Raw genomic sequence first — 17,918 nt, 5'->3', positions numbered from 1 at the left:
AGCTTCCGATCCAAAATCCTTGGTTCGAATCACAAGAAAAAAATTCATACCACTTATAAAATTTATGTTTAATCGTAAAATTTATACATGGCCCTGGAGAAACTGTGGGTTAAAAAATGGTACGGTTTTGTACTATTTCACTATTTAAAATAGTAGTTCCTTTAGCTTATGCAAAAAAGAAGTATTTTAAACGTTAAATATTGCTATTAATTCTTAATTGTAATTTATAAAAAGTGCTATAAATCAAAGGGCTGATGTAGTGACTACATTTTCGTGTTATAATTTTTAAATTCGGTCCACGCACTTAGACATTATAAACAATTTTATCGTGGTAGCAATGGAAAGCTAACCCAAAATTTCATATGACATTTTATTTGTGCCACAATTAACGGCAATTATTTCTAAACGTCAAAAAGTGTTTACTTGAAAATTTCGGGTAGTTTTCGTTTCTTCACTTTCTTGCTCTTTTTGTGCATCTGCTGCCACCAGTTTTAAAAAGATAAGAAACACGCCTAATCCCTAAACGATTGCCTATGCATAATCACGATGCAGAGAATTCAGAATCGTGGTAACCACAATTTTATAATACGTTTACATATAAGTAGATGATCTACTTTTTCGCGCTTAACTCAAAATCTGTAATTAAAAAGCGCTCAAAATTTTTCTCCCAAAATCTGAAATGGATGGCGGCAAAGAAAAACAGGTCTGTAAACATAATTATAATACAATTTTTTGTTAAATATTATTAATTGTGGATTCATTTTACAGAAAAAAGCGTGTGCCCATAAACGTTTTGTATAATTGGCGCGTATATCCTTTTTCGGTGTTTGGCCGAGCTCCTCCTCCTATTTGTGGTGTGCGTTTTGATGTTGTTCCATAAATGGAGGGACCTAAACTTTCAAGCCGACTTCGAACGGCAGATATTTTTATGAGGAGCTTTTTCATGGCAGAAATACACTCGGAGGTTTGCCATTGACTGCCGAGGGGCGACCGCTATTAGAAAAATGTTTTTCTTAATTTTAGTGTTTCACTGAGCTTCGAACCAACGTTCTCTCTGTGAATTCCGCACCAAACCATTCGGCTACGGCGGTCGCCATGCCCTCTTATAATATTACTTATTATAAAATGTAATGTAGAATATCCCATGCGCATTGCTACCATAATTTTTTGCAACCTCAGTAAACCTCGCATACGGATTTCCTCCAACTGGTTATTATTAGCAGCCAATTGCGCAATTAAATTAGCTATTCCTTCTCCTTGTATTTTCTTCATATCGTTAATAATAAAGAACCCAAAAACACCGAAATATTCCACCAAAATAATTTTTATAAAGAAAAACCTCTCAAAGCAGTATTGACAGCTGATTGTCAATTTTGCAGTTAATCTGCCATATGTGAACGGGTAGATTAATTTGGTGGATTTGTAGGTGATTAATGCATATGTGAACGTGTTATTACTTCGGATGGCCAAACCCTATAATCTATCTCTTTTCAAAAGTCCGTTAATAAGATTACGAAAAGGGGAAATTTTAATTTTAAAATTGGCATTACTGCTATTTGTTATGCCGGCAAACAGCTGATTTATGTTTCCAGATGTTTTGCCAACTTGGGTTCTTTCATTGAAGTAAACGTAAACGTATTTCAATTGGATTTTGCTTGTGATAAATTTGAAATGGCATCCGATATAGGAACCATTGGATCAGGTTCCCCTAATCCGCTGATTTCTTTAAATAGTAAGAGGTGGAACAGTCTGCGTCACATATTGGAGCGACCGGGGCCATTCTGCAAGGCTGATTTTACAGCGTCAGCTGAAAATTTGGAAATTTTACAAAATGTGCTTAAAATTCTTGTTATAGGTATGAATATATAATATTCCTTGGAGAATAGAAGATGTACATACGTTGAATTGTGTTGTAGGTGCTGGTGGCCTTGGATGTGAACTGCTCAAAGATCTTGCGATGATGGGCTTTGGCAATTTACACGTAATCGATATGGATACAATTGAATTGTCGAATTTGAATCGCCAATTCCTGTTCAGACGTAAAGACCTCGGTTTATCCAAGGCGGAGTGTGCAGCGCGTTTTATAAACAATCGTGTGCCTACCTGTCGTGTGACACCACATTTCGCTAAAATCCAAGATTTTGACGAGGGTTTCTATTCACAATTTCACATTATTGTATGTGGTTTAGATTCGATAGTTGCACGTCGTTGGATAAATGGCATGCTTATTTCCATGCTGGATTACAGTGAAGATGGTAGCGTTGATCCATCTACTATTACACCTTTGGTTGATGGTGGCACTGAAGGTTTCAAAGGCAATGCTCGTGTAATCTTGCCTGGACTTACGTCTTGTATTGAATGTACGTTAGATTTGTTCCCACCACAAGTGACATATCCATTGTGCACCATTGCCAACACACCACGCCTGCCAGAACATTGCATAGAGTATGTCAAAATAATACAATGGGATAAGGAGAATCCCTTTGGTGCACCATTGGATGGTGATGATCCTCAACATATTGCATGGGTATACGAACGTTCGCTAGAGCGTTCTAATCAATTTAATATATCAGGAGTTACTTACAGGTGAGTTGAGCCATGTAGCGAAAAGCAAGATTTCGCAAGTATTCTCGTATATTTTTTCAAAAATTAAAAATAAATATTATATTACAAGGTTGGTGCAAGGCGTTATCAAACACATAATTCCAGCTGTAGCCAGCACCAATGCAGTTATTGCCGCAGTTTGCGCCACTGAGGTAAATACAAGTTTGCTTCCAGTTACGTTTACATTAGAAAATTCTCTTCATTAAAAGGTTTTCAAATTGGCAACGAGCTGCTACGATAACATGAATAACTATATGAACTTCAACGACATAGACGGCATTTATACCTACACTTACCCACCGGAAAAAAGCGATACTTGTTTGGCTTGTAGTAATGTACCGCAAGATTTGAATGTTGATGACCCAAACACTACTACACTTGATGACGTAATTAAGATACTCAGCGATAGTCCACGTTTCCAATTAAAAAGCCCAGGTATGGCAAGAAAGCAAAAATATAAAATGCAGTTCCTGATGCAATGAATATATAAATGTCATTTACAGGTTTAACTACAATATTTGATGGCAAAAATAAAACACTTTACATGTCGACGGTGAAGAATATAGAGCAACAAACACGCAAACATCTCACTATGTCATTAGCTGAGCTAGGGCTCGTTGACGGAGCCAGCATCATGGTCAGTGATGTGAATATGCCAACCACGATCACACTACAATTAAAATACAATCCTAATGAAGTGGAAATGAAATGAATAACAATGTCTTTTTTTTGTTTTTATAAGAAAATACAAACAAAAGGTTTTATATTATCGTTATTGTCGTAATTATGATGTAAAAGAATACGTTAGATGACATTAAAATCAATCAACTATTGTAATAAATTAAAATTGTACTTCCACTTTAGTTTGCGCAATTATTCACTAGTCTCGTCTATCACGGGAACGTTTTGAAGCTCGGAACATTTGCGCTTCCACAAGAGCAATTGCTCCTTGAGCACCTTTTCTTTGGCGGCGGCACGTGTGAGTAGAACTTTTGCTTTTTGCAACAGTTGCGTTTTTTTACTAAGTTGTTCCTTGATAAACGCCAGCTCGTCATTAACATGAGTGTCGGGCTGTGTAAAGTAAAAAGAAAATTTTGAATATGAATAATAGAGGAGTAGCTAAATATCTCAATTGAAAAACTGTAGAAACTTTTATTGCACAGATACAGTGCATTTCTTTAACAAACCTTGCAGCAATTTCTGCATTTCGCTTTCATACTCAACTCCACTTGCAAAGCAGCTATTTTATCCAGCGATTCGGTATACAGTTTTTGTAATCTACTCATATCTCCACTAGTTGCTTCGTTTGTGTTCTTAGAGAGTGCAAGAAAATTCATATATAAATAGATATACATCTGTAGCATGTAATTGGGTTTATTATTTGACACAACACTTACTCGTGATTCGCAAGAACGTCGACCATCTTTAAGGAACTTATTTTCTGCGCGCAGTTTTTCCACAATGCCACGCAATGAAAGTATTGTCTGCTCAGCTGACTGACCCAATTGCGTATTTATTTTAATGCCTGAACATTTGCACAATTCCCGCCGCGCTTCAGCTTGAGCCATTTCCTCTTTTAAGGCAATAATGTAACTATAAAAAAGAAAAAGAGTAAATTTATATAACCGCGCATTTTATAGTAAAATTTAATTTAGGTTGGCTATTAATTTTTGCATGCAAAGAAATTAAGTCTTTTCAATTAAAAATGCGACCTCAAGCTTGAGCGAAATTTTTAAGTCCTTGTCGAGATCCGCAAATCTACCAAAAAGTTGGCGTTGGCATAGATAACACCGAATATTTCTCAAAATTTACTTTCGGCGTATGCATTTATTTTTCTGGGGTTGTTATTTGTAACCAATTTTGTATCATTTATAACGGAACGGTCGCCAGTAGATGGACTAGTCTAAGCTGCAAATCAAACCGTTGTGTTGCACGGGAAATTCTAGAAATTTTGGCAAGAACATAGTTTCTTTCAAATCGGCATCAGAAAAAATTTTATTTGCACGACTGCTTTATTCTTTTTTCAATAGTAAATTACCGTCGACAACGAAATTACCAAAGAAAATCGTTTTGCTCATTAAGCAGATAATTTGTAAAATCTAACTATCAAGTTTTGGTGTTCATGTATCCAAAAAAACTTGCAAAGTAGGGGAAAGTGGGAGAGCAGAATGGCACTTCATTTTGAGGGGAAATTGCAAGTTTTTACTGTATAAATTCTTACTTGTAAGGGTTTGCAAGTGAGAAAAGCAACTGATCGCGATGTGAAAATAAACACGAATTAAAATTTGCGAAATGAATCAAAGATATAAATAAAAAAAGGTGATTAAAATGGAGAATGTGAGTAAATATATTTTAGATAAAACTTAAAAAGTTTATTTGAAGTCAGATATCAAATAGGAACCGGTCAATGATATAGAGGTATGTACTTCTGCCTCAAGCCTCAACTGAAATTTTTTTAATTTTTGTGATTTTTCCCGCCAACAATTTAATCAGCTGTTCGTTAAACTTGCAAATTGTTATTGGCTTTGCGTTCATGTACTTGTTTTGATATTTTTCTCTTTGAGAGCGAGTTCTCGGAAATTAAGTTACCGGATTATTTTTGCATGAACAAACCTTATATGTACAGAAAACTCCATTTTTTATTTACATTTTCACCTACACCTATTTAGAGGGTGATCAGATTGGACGCACTTTTTCCAAAAGTTTTGTTTTTGTTATATCACGCGTGACTACTGTCAAACTCAATACATTTTTTTTCAGTATTCATTGGAATTTCATCAGGGAGAGACTAACGTCTCAACAACGTTTACAAATCGTGCAATTGTACTGCGAAAATCGACGTTTTGTGAAAAGTGTTCATCGCGGGCTCAGGCCAACTTATAGCGATCAGTTATGAGTTCCATTTTTGGCTTTATGGCTACGTCAATAAAAAAAATTGCCGTATTTGCGCTGAAAAACAATCGGAAGCCATTCAAGAACAATTTGAATTTTCCTTGTTTCATTTCAATTTAAAATCCGATATCTCTAAATTGATCACTCTTTACATATGCAAAAAAAAGTGTCGAACGTCAGAAAAGTATCAGCTTAGCATACTGCCCCTTGCTGACGAGCATAAACTTTAAATTGTTTGCTCGATATTTTACGAGATCGAGAAAATAATGGATGTCTTTTCCCCTAAACTTTATATTTTCATTCCTTTACCTTTGTGTGTGCGTGGGTATAATAACGAATAACAAAAAAATTCTGAATAGCCATCACTTACTCTTCCAAGTATTTGATGCGCTTCTGCAAACGCTCTGTGGCATCACCTTGTCGCATTAGATCATTGTCAAGTTGCAATTGTAAATTCTTAGCTTCCAAACGTATGTTCTGTGCCTCGATCTCCGAAAGTTTCTCTTGTAATTTCTCCATTTCCGTCGTGAGCGCATTACTGCCTTTGCCTTCCAATTCCATTGCCAGTATCTTGCGTTGTTGTAGTTCAATTCGCGCTTTAAGCGCCTCAATCAATTCCGAATGTGGTTGATGTTTATCGGTCACACTGCATACATCGCCACTACCACTAGCTCCGACACAGAAATGTCCGTGTGTCCGCATATGCTTATGACGGTCAATCGCACTGTGTGCCGGTGAACTGCATTCGCTACTCGCGCCCGTGTATGTTTCTGGACTTTCAGAAGGCGTATACTTACTACTGTTACTGCCACCATGCTGCAAATTCGGGCAGGATGGTGTGCGACAACATTTCATGGTCTGCATTCCAATGCATTGCCCAGCTTTGCCGAGTTTTATTTCGAGCGTTTGTTTCTCCTTTTCCAAGCGCGCAATCATTGATCGTGCAGACTGTAAGAGGTTACGCGTTTTCTCCAAAGCACTATCTGTTTCCTCGTATTTTGCTTTGAATTTTTCGGCACTCTGTTGCCAACGTTTCTGCTTTTCCCAAAGACCAACTTCGGCTGCACTTTTAGCACGCTTCGCATCGAGTACAATTTGTTGGCGTTGTATTTGGGCGCGCGCTTCTTCTAGCTCCAGTTCGAGTGCATGTATGCGTTTCTGCAGGTTCTCAGTTTTAACTCGGGCATTTAATTCGGACTTAATGGAAACCACAGGACGTTTTATGAGTTGATTGCGTAGTGATTGATTTAATTCTCGCGCCTGTTTTTCACGTTGTGTCAAGCTAGAGATTTGACGTCGCAGTGCTTCGACTTGTGTGTGGTAAATTTTGTTTGTTGCCTCGGTGCGCGTTAGATCAGCATGCAGTTTGGATATCTGATCGGCCGAGTAACTGGAGGAGTCTTTAATGTAGCGTTGCTGGTCGTCCTGGCATTGGAGGTGAGATTATGTAAATGTAATTTGAGTTCATAAAATTCAATTTAAAAGATGTTACGTGAAAATTGTTGAGTGTCTCCGTAAGGTCATTGATATGCTTGTCCTTCTCCTCCAGCAGCAATCTCAATTGTTCTACTTCCGGATTAACAGTGGTCTCCAACGACTTTTCGCGCTGCTCATAGAGATTTACTCTGTAATAAATTAATATCAAGTTATGCGACCTAAGCTTCTAAATGGGTTCACGTCATTTTATTTAATCTATGTATAACTGAATCTTTAGTTCGAAAAAACAGTAGTAACTCACTTTTCCTTTAATAAATTCAGTTCATCCTCCTTAACAGACAGCGTTTTCTCCCAATAGCTAGCTTTCTCCTTCAACTCTTTAATGTGTTTAAGCAGCGATGACGTTTCCTTCAGAGTTTCTGTGTCTTGCTTTTCTAACTGCTCACTGCCATCTACAAGTATTGCCGCTTTAACCTCATCTCCATTATGTCCATCTGTCGATGCTGCCACGGGATCTTGCCGAAACATCTCTTCTATTTTCTCATCGGTTAACTCATTCAAACTATTATCTCCGCTATCATCGCTGCCCCCACCGGCAGCGCCTGTGGCGAGTTCCAGCTTTTCTAAAGAATTTTTACGCGCACTAATACTCTCTAATTTGGTCTTCAACTCGAGTATTTCCATATCTTTGGTTTTGATGTTGAAGTTCAAATTTGTAATCGTAGTCTTGAGATCCATAATTTCATTGTTCAACTTGGTATTGGTAATTTGAATGTGCTCACGTTCAGTTTGTAGGAGGTCTTGATATTTACTAATGGACTTATCTTTTTCACTGAGTAGTGTGTGGAATGAGAGTATAGTTTTCTATAAAGCAAATTAGGGCTAAGAATAAAATTTCATTTATTTATTTAATTTTATTTATTAGCATACCTCAATAATATCACCCTTTGGACTTGTGTCCGTTTGAGCAGCTGTCTTAGTATCGCCGAACTTCCTACTAAGCTCCAATTGGCCTTGAATGTCCTCAATGCGTTTATTAGCTGCTAAAAGCCTGGAATTTAAATTGTAGATATGTTATTTACAATTATCACTGACAGACAATGGGGGAAATATTGGATTTTTCAAATGTACAGTTACTCATATATATGGACAATGGGTGTGTTTGTGCCTAATTTGCTCTTTTTCATTACCATATACAGAGACGCGGGCAGATAGACAGGCAGGGAGGCGACATACTCAACATACGCCCAGCCGAATATGAAGGAACTCCACATGACAATAACCATCCCTCGCTCACATAAGGCAATTACCCTTTAACAACAGCCGGGAATAGACCGATGACCGGGTGTGAGGTTTCTGAGACGAGCTTAGTCCCTTTCCTGGTAAGCTTATCACAGCAATTTCATTTCCCACTAAGTTCGTATGTCCTGGAACCCAAAACAGCTCATGAGATTGCGTTCCAAGAAATTTGATCAACTCCAGTAGACTAGTTTGGATCTGTACCATCGGAAGAAAATTTAATACCTCCCTCGCTTCCACGTTCCCTAAGCATTTTGCATGTCTGCAGAATTGCAAAGACTTTTGCATGAAAAACACTAGCAGTATTCGGTAATTTTAAGGAAATAGATAAATTGGCTGGTTTAGTGAAAACCCGTGCTCCGACCTCTGATTCCATCAGTGAAGAAAGAGGTACCAGCTTCGGTGCAGATTTTCTCTTCTTTCCAATCCTGCCTTCTTGGAAAGATAAACTGACACGACCCTTAAACTCTAGTTTGCGGATAGAGAAATCTGTACGAAAATGGTACTATGGCTGAGCTCCTTCTCCTATTTGTGAGGTGCGTATTTATGTTGTTCCACAAATGGAGCAAATCATTACCTAGAGTTTTATGCCGCCTCCGAATGGCAGATAGATTTTATAAAGAGCTTTTTCATGGCAGAAATATATTCGAGGGCTTGCTATTGCCTACGGAGCCCCTCCCCCGCTATTAGAAAAAAAATTTCTATTAGCCGGGTTTTCGAGCCCGAAAAGTATTCACGTACCAACCCATTCGGCTATGGCGACTACCTGATAAAGAGAATAATTTTTTTTTAATTCTTAGAGTATTCCTAAAAGGTCCTAGTAACAAGATCGAGACTTGACCATATTTGCCATAATCTTCATTGTTGTAGAAAGCAACAGGCTTCAGCGACTTAATAGATATCATTTTCTTAAGTTTCATGCGCACTTACTCGTTTTTATTTTCCTCAAGCCTAATGTCTCGTTCTTTTAATTTTTGCTGCATTTCCTTCACTTGCTGCTTAAGCTCTTTGGACAACTTTACATCTTCAACTTGTTGCTCTGTAAGTGTTGAAGTCTCGGTTTGTACACTTTGACATTCCGTCACTTCGCTTTCCGTTTGTACTACGGCATCGTTAGTTTCTTTGCTAATTAGTTGATCTTTTAGTTCGATTGGCTCTTTAGCATCATTAGCAAATTGTTCAAGCTCTTGAGACGGCTGTGGTGGGCTTAAGCGTGTCGCTTCTTTTTCCGTTGATCTTGATTGGTCGGGTGATTTATTTTCTACATTACGCGTCTCCACAGCATGGGCTTCTTTCAGCTCCTCAGAGGTTTGTGTTGTAGCGCTTACTTTTTGTATGCGTCGCATAGGGGAGCCGATGGGTGAAAGGTTTTTATCTAACATCTCAACTGTTGATTTTTTCCTAAGCGGATGCGCTTCTGCGTTAGCCGATAACTTACGTTCAGCTGGCACTGGTGCATCAGTATTGGTGGCTACATCTTTTTGATGCGCGCTGAGACATTCTTCTTCATTTTTATCGGCAGGTTGGTGCGTTTTCTCATCACTTGTAGTGCTCGGATGGCTCTCGCTTACACTGTTACCGAAAATCGCGACTACTGTTTGCCAATGCTCAGATTCATTCGCAGAACGTATGCGTTGCTCCAGCAGCTCTGCTTCCAGGGAATCGTACTTCCTTTGCAAATCTTGCAAATTTTCTTCCAGCAATTTACACTGCGTTTCTGATTTAATGAGCTGAAAAAAATATATATTCTCGGTTTTATGTAACAAATAGATTTCTGCTAATTTTGTTTGTTATACTTTGATTAGACTATGCGAATCGTCCACAAACAAGTTTTCAGTTTTTAACTTAGCCATAATTGTCTCCTTAACATTCTCAACGAGTTTATCGGTTCTATCTTTTTCAGTGCTTCGAAGAGATTTCTTTGTAAATTTGGTATATGCAAAAACAAAATTTGTCAGGAAGATAAGCGGTGTGAATTTGGCGTATTTTTCTCGCAAAACATATAACGATTTTTGCAGAAACCTGTAAAAATGGAAATTCAGTGAAAAAACTGTGTGTGTAAAATGCTTATTCGTTCTTACTTGATCTTGATATCCTTGGAATTGCGTTCCAACTGGAAGCCCTTGGTGAGTTGGATAAGTTTTTGGTCCTTAGCATCTGAATCACGTTCTAGCACCGAGCACTTCTGCTTTAGTTGGTCAAACTCAAAACGCAAATTCGACAACTCTTGTTTGGCTAAAAAAACAAAATGTCATGGCAAATGTTCCACAATTATTGTGCGAAAACCGTCAAAGTGAGAGTTATTGCTAGTGGCTAGTTTTTTAATATTTTTTTAAAATACTCGTAGATAACTATAAGCTATTTCCCATGCCTTGCATACCAGAATCTTACAAAGTAATGATGCTATTTTCTCTTTCTAGAATGACCGGGTCATTAGGCTCAACAATTTTGGAATAAACTGAGAAATAGATGCATCTTACGGGTCTATGCTTACAAAACAATATGAGCTTCCCCGGTAGCAGATGGCAATGGTAAAGACCCTAATGCACTGCAGCGAGATTGATCTAGTGTGTGCCCCTAAGTGCTTAGTTTTAATTATTTAGTTTTACGAGGAATCAAACCAGCTACTTAGGAGGCAACATGTGTAAGTATTCAGTATGTAAGAGCCCAGTATTCTGTGTCTCGTGTGACCTAATGCTTCATAATCGGTGATTAAGTGTTCCATAAATTCCTCTTCATCACAGCAGAACCTGCATAAACTAGTGCTCTCAAATTCACCAGACGCTAGTCCGATGGATTATTCATTTTAGAACATTTTGGAGAGCAAGGTCCGAACTAAAAGTTTCACCAGTCTCGAGGCGCTGAAAAAAGCTATTGTCTGCGAGTGGGCCAAAATACCTGTTAGGTACATTTGGGCAGTTTGCGATGCGTTTCTGGACCGTCTCAAGGCCATAGTTAGGGCAAAAGATGGTCATATCGAGCAAAAGTAAATTGATTTTTAATTTGGTATTATTTTCACACATTTTGTACTTCGAATGGAATAAAAGTAATTTTCCAAGCTTAATTTTTTTTTTCAATTGGTCACACTTCGAGTGCCGGACCCTGTATTTTATCGATGGTAGGTTTTTCAAAAACTATCAGTCTCTATCGCGCCCATAATCGTTGGTTTCACACCTCTAGTGCACTACAAGTGCATAATGATCAGTTTAGCAAGATAAGGATGATAGGGACTAGCAAAAACTACTTACCACTATCGAGTTCCCTTTGCATTTTTGCCAATAAAAGATTCTTTTCTGTATTACTTTGTAGATCTGCTACCAGATGTCGCAGATTAACATGGTTATCTGTGATTTCATTCAAAAGTTTTTGTTGAGATTGAATTTGGCTTTGAGCAATCTCGAGTAAACTTTCAAGTTGTGCAGACTTCCTCAATGATTCTTCACGCTGCTGTTGTGATTCCTTCAGCGTTGTTTGCAGCTCTTTATATTCCTCAAACGTTAAATAGTCCAATTGTAGATTTTCATTTATAATGCCATAGTCCGCACACACATCGGGAATTTGAAAGTCGGCTGCCAATTTACCGCTAAAGAGCTGTTCAATGATGAACGCAAGTTGTGCGCGTAATTCTGAATTGACCGCTTGCACTTGTAAATATTCCTCTTTGCTATAATTTCCTGCATTCAGTAATTGGTTATACTCTTTTTCAAAGCAGGTCAGTTTATCCTCAAGTGAGCCTTTATCTTTTTGGAGCGTGGTCACTTGCTCTATATGACGTAAATAATTTTGCTTGGCTTCGTTGAGGGTATTATCGTAATCGTCGCGCATGAAAGCATATGAACACTTTTCTTTGTTGAGTTCTAGTTGTACGCTCACAAGTTGTGCAGTCAAATCAGCGCAACGTTGAGTGAGCTCCACGTCACTAGCTTTCATTTGTTCTTGCAGATCTTCAAAACCCTGGCGATAAATTTTCAACTCGGCTACTTGTAGCTCCAGATCACGCGCCTCGACTTCAAAAATCGACTTATCACTTGATATGACAGGGAGTTCTTTTTGCTTGATATTTTTGTTGGGCGTGGTAGGGCGAGTGGAAGAATCCAATGGATTGGGCAAATGAAGTGATAAATCTTCGTCAGCGCCGTTGCGTAGCTCGCTACCTTCTCGCATGCTTTCCACAGAACTTAGCTCATCAGTATCATTGTCATCGCGGTCATGTGTGTGCGGTTGCTGCTTTATAAGCGCACGTAGGGCTTCCTCACGCGCTTTCAGAGCTTGCAATTCACTTTGTAACCGCTTGGGAGTGCTCGGCACTGAACTAGTCCGTAGTGCTTCGAGCAGTCGGTAGAGCATTTCCGTGTCGATGGTGATGTGATCGGACGCACCTACATGAATGGGAATGTGAATGCCTATCATACAGATTATTTTACAATTTATTTACCATCATATTCTCTGAGTTTTTCCAGAATCTCTAGCATGCCAGCGCGCAAAGTATCATTTTCGTCGAGCACATCCTGATATTTAAGTTGCGTGTTGGCTATGGCTTGATTACACTCATCTGGAATCTATTGGAAAGTATGTTTTGAAATGTGGGTACTAAAACCAATACTTTAAACTCACATCTAAGGATTGTTTACAGTTCGCGCAGAAGTTAATAGCAGCGTTATGGACCACATTGCTGGCATTTCCACTTTCGGTCACCTCCCCGACCTCGCTAGGTATGTGCAGGCTATCCATGGTAGCTTTGTCCTCTTCAACCACAGGTGGAGATGTCGTCTGTACTTGCTTTTGAATCTCCAACAATTCTTTTCTGTAGTTCATAAAATATTAATTATAAGCATTGTAAAAGCGAATAATTGAATATCTTCCACCTCAAATCGTTTTTGTCCAGCTTCAACTGAAGGCGCATTTCTTCTGAAGCGCGCAACTTCAACGTGAGTCGTTCAATCATTTTATCTTTATTGCGTTCTTTGGCTATCAGATTCTTCGCCGATATTACCATGTCATCGGGTATATTCAAACGTTTTCGCAGTATACCATTCTCATGTGCGATTTCGTGCATCGAATTGAGTTCCATAATTAGCGCGCGTATTTGTTTGTCCCGTGAAATGACCTTCTGCTCAAGGGCAGTGCATTTGCGCAATGTCTTTACCAGACCTTCTTCGCCAAGCTGGTAAGCTTCGAGCTCTGAAATGGCTTGCATTGCTTGCCTGGACTTGAGCGCATTATCCTCTTCACTGCGGTCCAACATTTCGGAGAGCTCGTTGCAGCGCACGTTGGCCGCATGAAGAGATTCCTCAATGGTCTTACAGCAGGCTCGAGTTTTGTTGGGATTGCGTGCTTCCTCTTTCTCAACAGAAAGTTGGTTCATTAGTTGTGTGGTGGACATCATTTCTTCGGCCAAATATTTTATTTTCAATTCGAGCGATTCGATATGCTTATCACGTGATTCAAGGGCCTACAAAGAGAAGCAAGTAGTATATATACATATAGCAATTTGCAAACAAATAATATCTCTTACATGTAAAAGTTTGGTAGTCTCTTCTTCGTCATCGCTGGTAGTGGCATTCTTACCCATACCATCGTTGTCGGCGCTGCGCGCTTTACTCTCGGCGAGGCTTGTTGGCTCTCCTACCTTTTCGAGGCGCAAACGTAATTTCTTCACTTCTTTATTCTTCGCATCCAACATATTTTTCCATGACTGCGCCTTTATTTCCAACTTTTCTATGAAACCCCTCAAATCGCGCTCACTTTTCTCTCGCTCCTCTTCAAGATAGGTGATATTGCCTTCGAGTCGCGTGATTTCAATGTTCAGTTCATTAACAGTTTCTTTCAGTGCCTTTCGCTCGCTATTAACGAGTGTTATATCGGCACTAAGTTGCAGAAGTTTGGCTTTGCTCTGTTGCAGCTCCGTTTCGCATTCGATAATAGTTTTGGACTGTGCTATATTTTGATTTTGAAGCGCCTACAAGATATGACATGGGATAGTGGGATAAATGAATATATGCATGCATAAGTAACAAAAGTAGCGTCACTCTTAGCACAGCAACTCACGAACTAATGAATAGAATAACATGAAACTTTAACAGCTGTCTTTTTAAGGTTAGTACTAACTAAAAAAGAGGCGAGTGCAATAAAACTAGCGCCATCTCAGTGTTAGGCCCGGGACTTTTCAGCCCATGGGTTATATTATGAGTATTCACTTCGTTCCTTGCTTGAATTGTTTTGCGCTAGCATTTTGTTTTTGTAAAATTACCTTTTCATTAGCTTACTGAGTAACGAATTATTGTGCAGATAAGCTGTAAAATTTGTATGGAATAGTTATACTCCAATTAGCTGCTTGAGGTTCATTAATATTTTCTAATTTTTTTATTTTTTTATTAAAAAATTTTCATTATTTAAATCACAGAAAGGGCATACGCTGGAAATATAGGCACTACTTTGTTATTGCGAAAAATTATTTGCCAGTAGTGCGAAAATAAGCCAAAAAGGACGTTAATATATATATATATATATATATATATGATATATATGTATATATATATATATTCAGGGTGAACGATATGAAGTGCTACCTATTCAAAACACCATAACCTTTTTGTGTGAAATTAGGTTTTATTGATTTCAAATACAAAATTGTTGAAAAATGATTAGAATTTTAACATATATTCACTTTAGCTCGATATGACCACCTATTGCCTTGACTATAGCCTTCAAACGGTCAAAAAATGAGTTGCATGCTGCACGAATGTGATCTTGAGGTATTTTGGTCCATTCTCGTATAATCGCTTTTTTCAGCGCGTCCATACTGGCATATTTTTTAGTCCTCACCTTGCTCTCCAAAATGGACCAGATGGAATAGCCCATCGGATTTGCGTCTGGCGAATTCGAAAGCCTTTGTGTGGACGAAATGAAGTGTGGAACATGATTTTTTAACCATTCTTGGTTCCCACGAGCTTTATGAGACGGTGCCGAGTCCTGTTGGAACCTCCATGGTCTACGACCGAAATGTTTGCGTGTCCATGGCTCTAAACCAGCTGAGACGCAAAAGTTTTTGATGGCTTATAAACAATATATTGAACTGTCATTAGAATAATTTTGACGTTGATGTCATGAGCTGTGTACAAGCAGATACAATTAGTGTGAAGTTGGTAACACTTCATATCGTTTACCCTGTATATGCATTTCATTTGACATTTCTCAATTTCAGACTAACTCAATTTGAACCATAGAAAGATACACAATCGAGCAACGCGTTAAAGTTATTCAGGCTTATTATGAAAACGGCCAACAGTGAATGACCAATTTTCGAAGAAAATCATCTTCAGTGGATTCGTCAATAAGCAGAATTGCCGCATTTGGCCGAAAAACCAATGCACCCACAAAGAGTGACTGTTCGGTGCGGTTTATGGGCCGGCGGCATCATTGGGCCGTTTTTTTTCTAAAATGAGGCCGGTCAGGCAGTTACTGTGAATAGTGTACGCTATCGTGAGATGATAACGATCTTTTTATGGCCCGAATTGGAAGATATGGATGCGGACGATATGTGGTTTCAACGAACGGTGCCACTTGTCACACAGCTTACGAAACAATGGCTGTTATGCGCGAAAAATTTGATGGCCGAATAATCTCACGTCGCGGCGATGTCAATTGGCAGCTAATATCATGTGATTTGACACCGTTGGATTTCTTTCTTTGGGGTTAATTGAAAAAAAGGTGTACGTCAATAAGCAAGCAACAATTCAAGAGCTAAAGGTTGAGATAATTAGGCACATTAACGGCATAGAACCTCAATTATGCCTCAGCGTCATCGAAAATATGGACCATCGGATAGACGTGTGTCACCGGGGCCGTGGCGGTTATTTGGCTGATATTTTGCTCCATATGTAATTGAACTATACCAATATTATCATAATAAAGAGAAATGACAATAAGTTCCTAAAAAAATTGTATTTTATTCAAAATCAACACCAGCCCGTAAAACTTAACCACCCTTTATATATATCTGCCGACTCCCAACGGCAGATTTTTTTTATGAGGAGCTCTTTCATGGCAGAAATATACTAGGAGGTTTGCCAGTGCCTGCCGAAGGGCGACCGCTATTAGAAAAATGTTTTTCTTAATTTTGGTGTTTCACCGAGATTCGAACCTACGTTCTCTCTGAATTCCGAATGGTAGTCACGCACCAACCCCTTCGGCCACGGCGGCCGCTAATACTTAGGTAAAAAAAATTACCGAATATTCATTAAAAAGGAATGAAATTCCTGATTATTCATTAAAAAGGCATGAAATTCCTATTATATATTAACTATATAACATGAAAACTATTGTTGTTCTATGTATGCTAACATCCCCTGCTGCGATACATATTTGAAGGCGCACAGCCATTGATTCAAATAATTTTTGATTCAATACATACTTATGCATATACATAAATCACCTCTATTTCACGTAGTAATCGCTTGATATGCTTATTCTTCGAGTTGATATTTCGTAACAAATCCTCCTGTTTATCCAGTTCTGAAAGTGGATCAGAGGAGTCCTTATCGCTACCTTCGGCTGCAGCAGTTTGAGCAGCTTCTTGCATGCGCTTTTGCAACTGGAAAAAGTCTTCGGTGAGCTGTTGGTATGCAAATAAAAAAATTAAACAATTCTTGAGCCATCCAAGGAATGTACTTATATAAAATATACAATATTTGCCTTGCAGCAAAACAAGAATTACCTCCTTAATTTTGCCGTTAAGCTCCGTCTTTTCATCTTCTAGCTTTTCTAACATAACTTTAAGTTTTTCATTCTCATCCACTAAACGTTCTGTACGCGAGTCATCTACACAAATAACCAACTGCTCGTCAAATATTTTGAAACAAAAGTAGTTTTCTGTTTTTTTTTTGCGCTCCGCTTACCTTCACTGCTCGCTTTGTCTTCTAGTTGCAACTGTAAGGCTGCTACTTGTTCGCCCTTGTACTGCAACACGGCCAAGGTGACGTCCAAAGTGCGCCGTAAGGACCTCTTAGGTATCTCGTCGATGGCCACAATTAACTGCAGTAGAGTTTCAAACAATTCCTCTTTTTGTTGCGTATTGAATTCGCGAAATCTTCGCGCTGACACTAATTCGGATATTTCCATTCTTCGTTTATTACTATTTAACTGTTTATATTTTAAAATTTACTCGTAGTTGAGTGCGAATTTGGTGGAATATTTTTTTCTCGTTGCTGAAAATGACAGCGGCAATGACAAGTTATGTCGTTTGGTCGCCCTAGTAACTGCAGGTAAACAAAAACTAAAAACTTCAAACAAGAAGCCGAATAATAACAATGCCGCCAATATGCTTTTGCTCATGGTCAGTCCTGTTATTAGGGGTGTATTTAGTTAAGGGTTGGGGGTGAGTTTTTGGCGCTTTGTTTATTTATTTGATACAAGTTTTCTATCATATGAGAAATACCTTTATTTAAAGAAATAATTTTTCTGCTCGGTAATAAAATGATTAAATACTGAAGCACCTTTCAGTCAGAAATAGAAGAAAAGTCAACAACAACGCCTCGTGTAATTTAGTTAAATTAGGATAGTAAACAATTCAACTTAATGCGCATTTGCAAACATATCAATAGCGAGCAGTAGTAGTATAAATGCAGCCTAATCATTTACTGTGCATGTTAAAAATAATTCGATATATGCACATTAGGGCGGATCGG

The 17,918-nt window shown here is 38.4% G+C and overlaps 2 protein-coding genes across 2 annotated transcripts; one reads left to right on the top strand and one right to left on the bottom strand.

Moving 5' to 3' along the window:
• Window positions 1–1,579: 1,579 nt before the first annotated feature.
• On the top strand, window positions 1,580–3,444 carry LOC128861394 (nedd8-activating enzyme E1 catalytic subunit). Its single transcript, XM_054099514.1, has 5 exons — window positions 1,580–1,855; window positions 1,917–2,586; window positions 2,675–2,756; window positions 2,814–3,039; window positions 3,108–3,444. Exons 1-5 carry the CDS (start codon window positions 1,672–1,674, stop codon window positions 3,314–3,316), a joined length of 1,371 nt encoding a protein of 456 aa, XP_053955489.1. The 5' UTR covers window positions 1,580–1,671; the 3' UTR covers window positions 3,317–3,444.
• LOC128861242 (centrosomal protein cep290) lies at window positions 3,342–17,352 on the bottom strand. Its single transcript, XM_054099219.1, has 18 exons — window positions 17,130–17,352; window positions 16,949–17,052; window positions 16,667–16,846; window positions 13,748–14,191; window positions 13,098–13,684; window positions 12,847–13,036; window positions 12,668–12,791; window positions 11,481–12,611; window positions 10,314–10,467; window positions 10,029–10,254; window positions 9,163–9,962; window positions 7,864–7,984; window positions 7,235–7,797; window positions 6,989–7,121; window positions 5,867–6,921; window positions 4,002–4,197; window positions 3,792–3,917; window positions 3,342–3,675 (listed from the first exon to the last, which is right to left on the bottom strand). Exons 1-18 carry the CDS (start codon window positions 17,350–17,352, stop codon window positions 3,478–3,480), a joined length of 6,555 nt encoding a protein of 2,184 aa, XP_053955194.1. The 3' UTR covers window positions 3,342–3,477.
• Between the last annotated feature and the right edge of the window lie 566 nt (window positions 17,353–17,918).

Source organism: Anastrepha ludens, chromosome 4, assembly GCF_028408465.1.
Source record: "Anastrepha ludens isolate Willacy chromosome 4, idAnaLude1.1, whole genome shotgun sequence".
Classification (NCBI taxonomy): Eukaryota; Metazoa; Arthropoda; class Insecta; order Diptera; family Tephritidae; genus Anastrepha; species Anastrepha ludens.
The sequence above is the reverse complement of the archived record's forward strand: the minus strand, read 5'-3'. Positions and strand labels throughout refer to the sequence as shown.

Bases quoted from the DNA above. Each gene is read 5' to 3' on its own strand.
- LOC128861394 (XM_054099514.1), top strand. From the start codon at position 1,672: ATGGCATCCGATATAGGAACCATTGGATCAGGTTCCCCTAATCCGCTG. The intron at 2,587-2,674 runs GTGAGTTGAGCC...TTATATTACAAG, and splicing joins ATATCAGGAGTTACTTACAG to GTTGGTGCAAGGCGTTATCA. The intron at 2,757-2,813 runs GTAAATACAAGT...CTTCATTAAAAG, and splicing joins CCGCAGTTTGCGCCACTGAG to GTTTTCAAATTGGCAACGAG.
- LOC128861242 (XM_054099219.1), bottom strand. From the start codon at position 17,352: ATGGAAATATCCGAATTAGTGTCAGCGCGAAGATTTCGCGAATTCAAT. The intron at 13,685-13,747 runs GTAAGAGATATT...TTCTCTTTGTAG, and splicing joins AGACTACCAAACTTTTACAT to GCCCTTGAATCACGTGATAA. The intron at 7,985-9,162 runs GTAAGTGCGCAT...TTTAAATTCCAG, and splicing joins CTTGAGGAAAATAAAAACGA to GCTTTTAGCAGCTAATAAAC.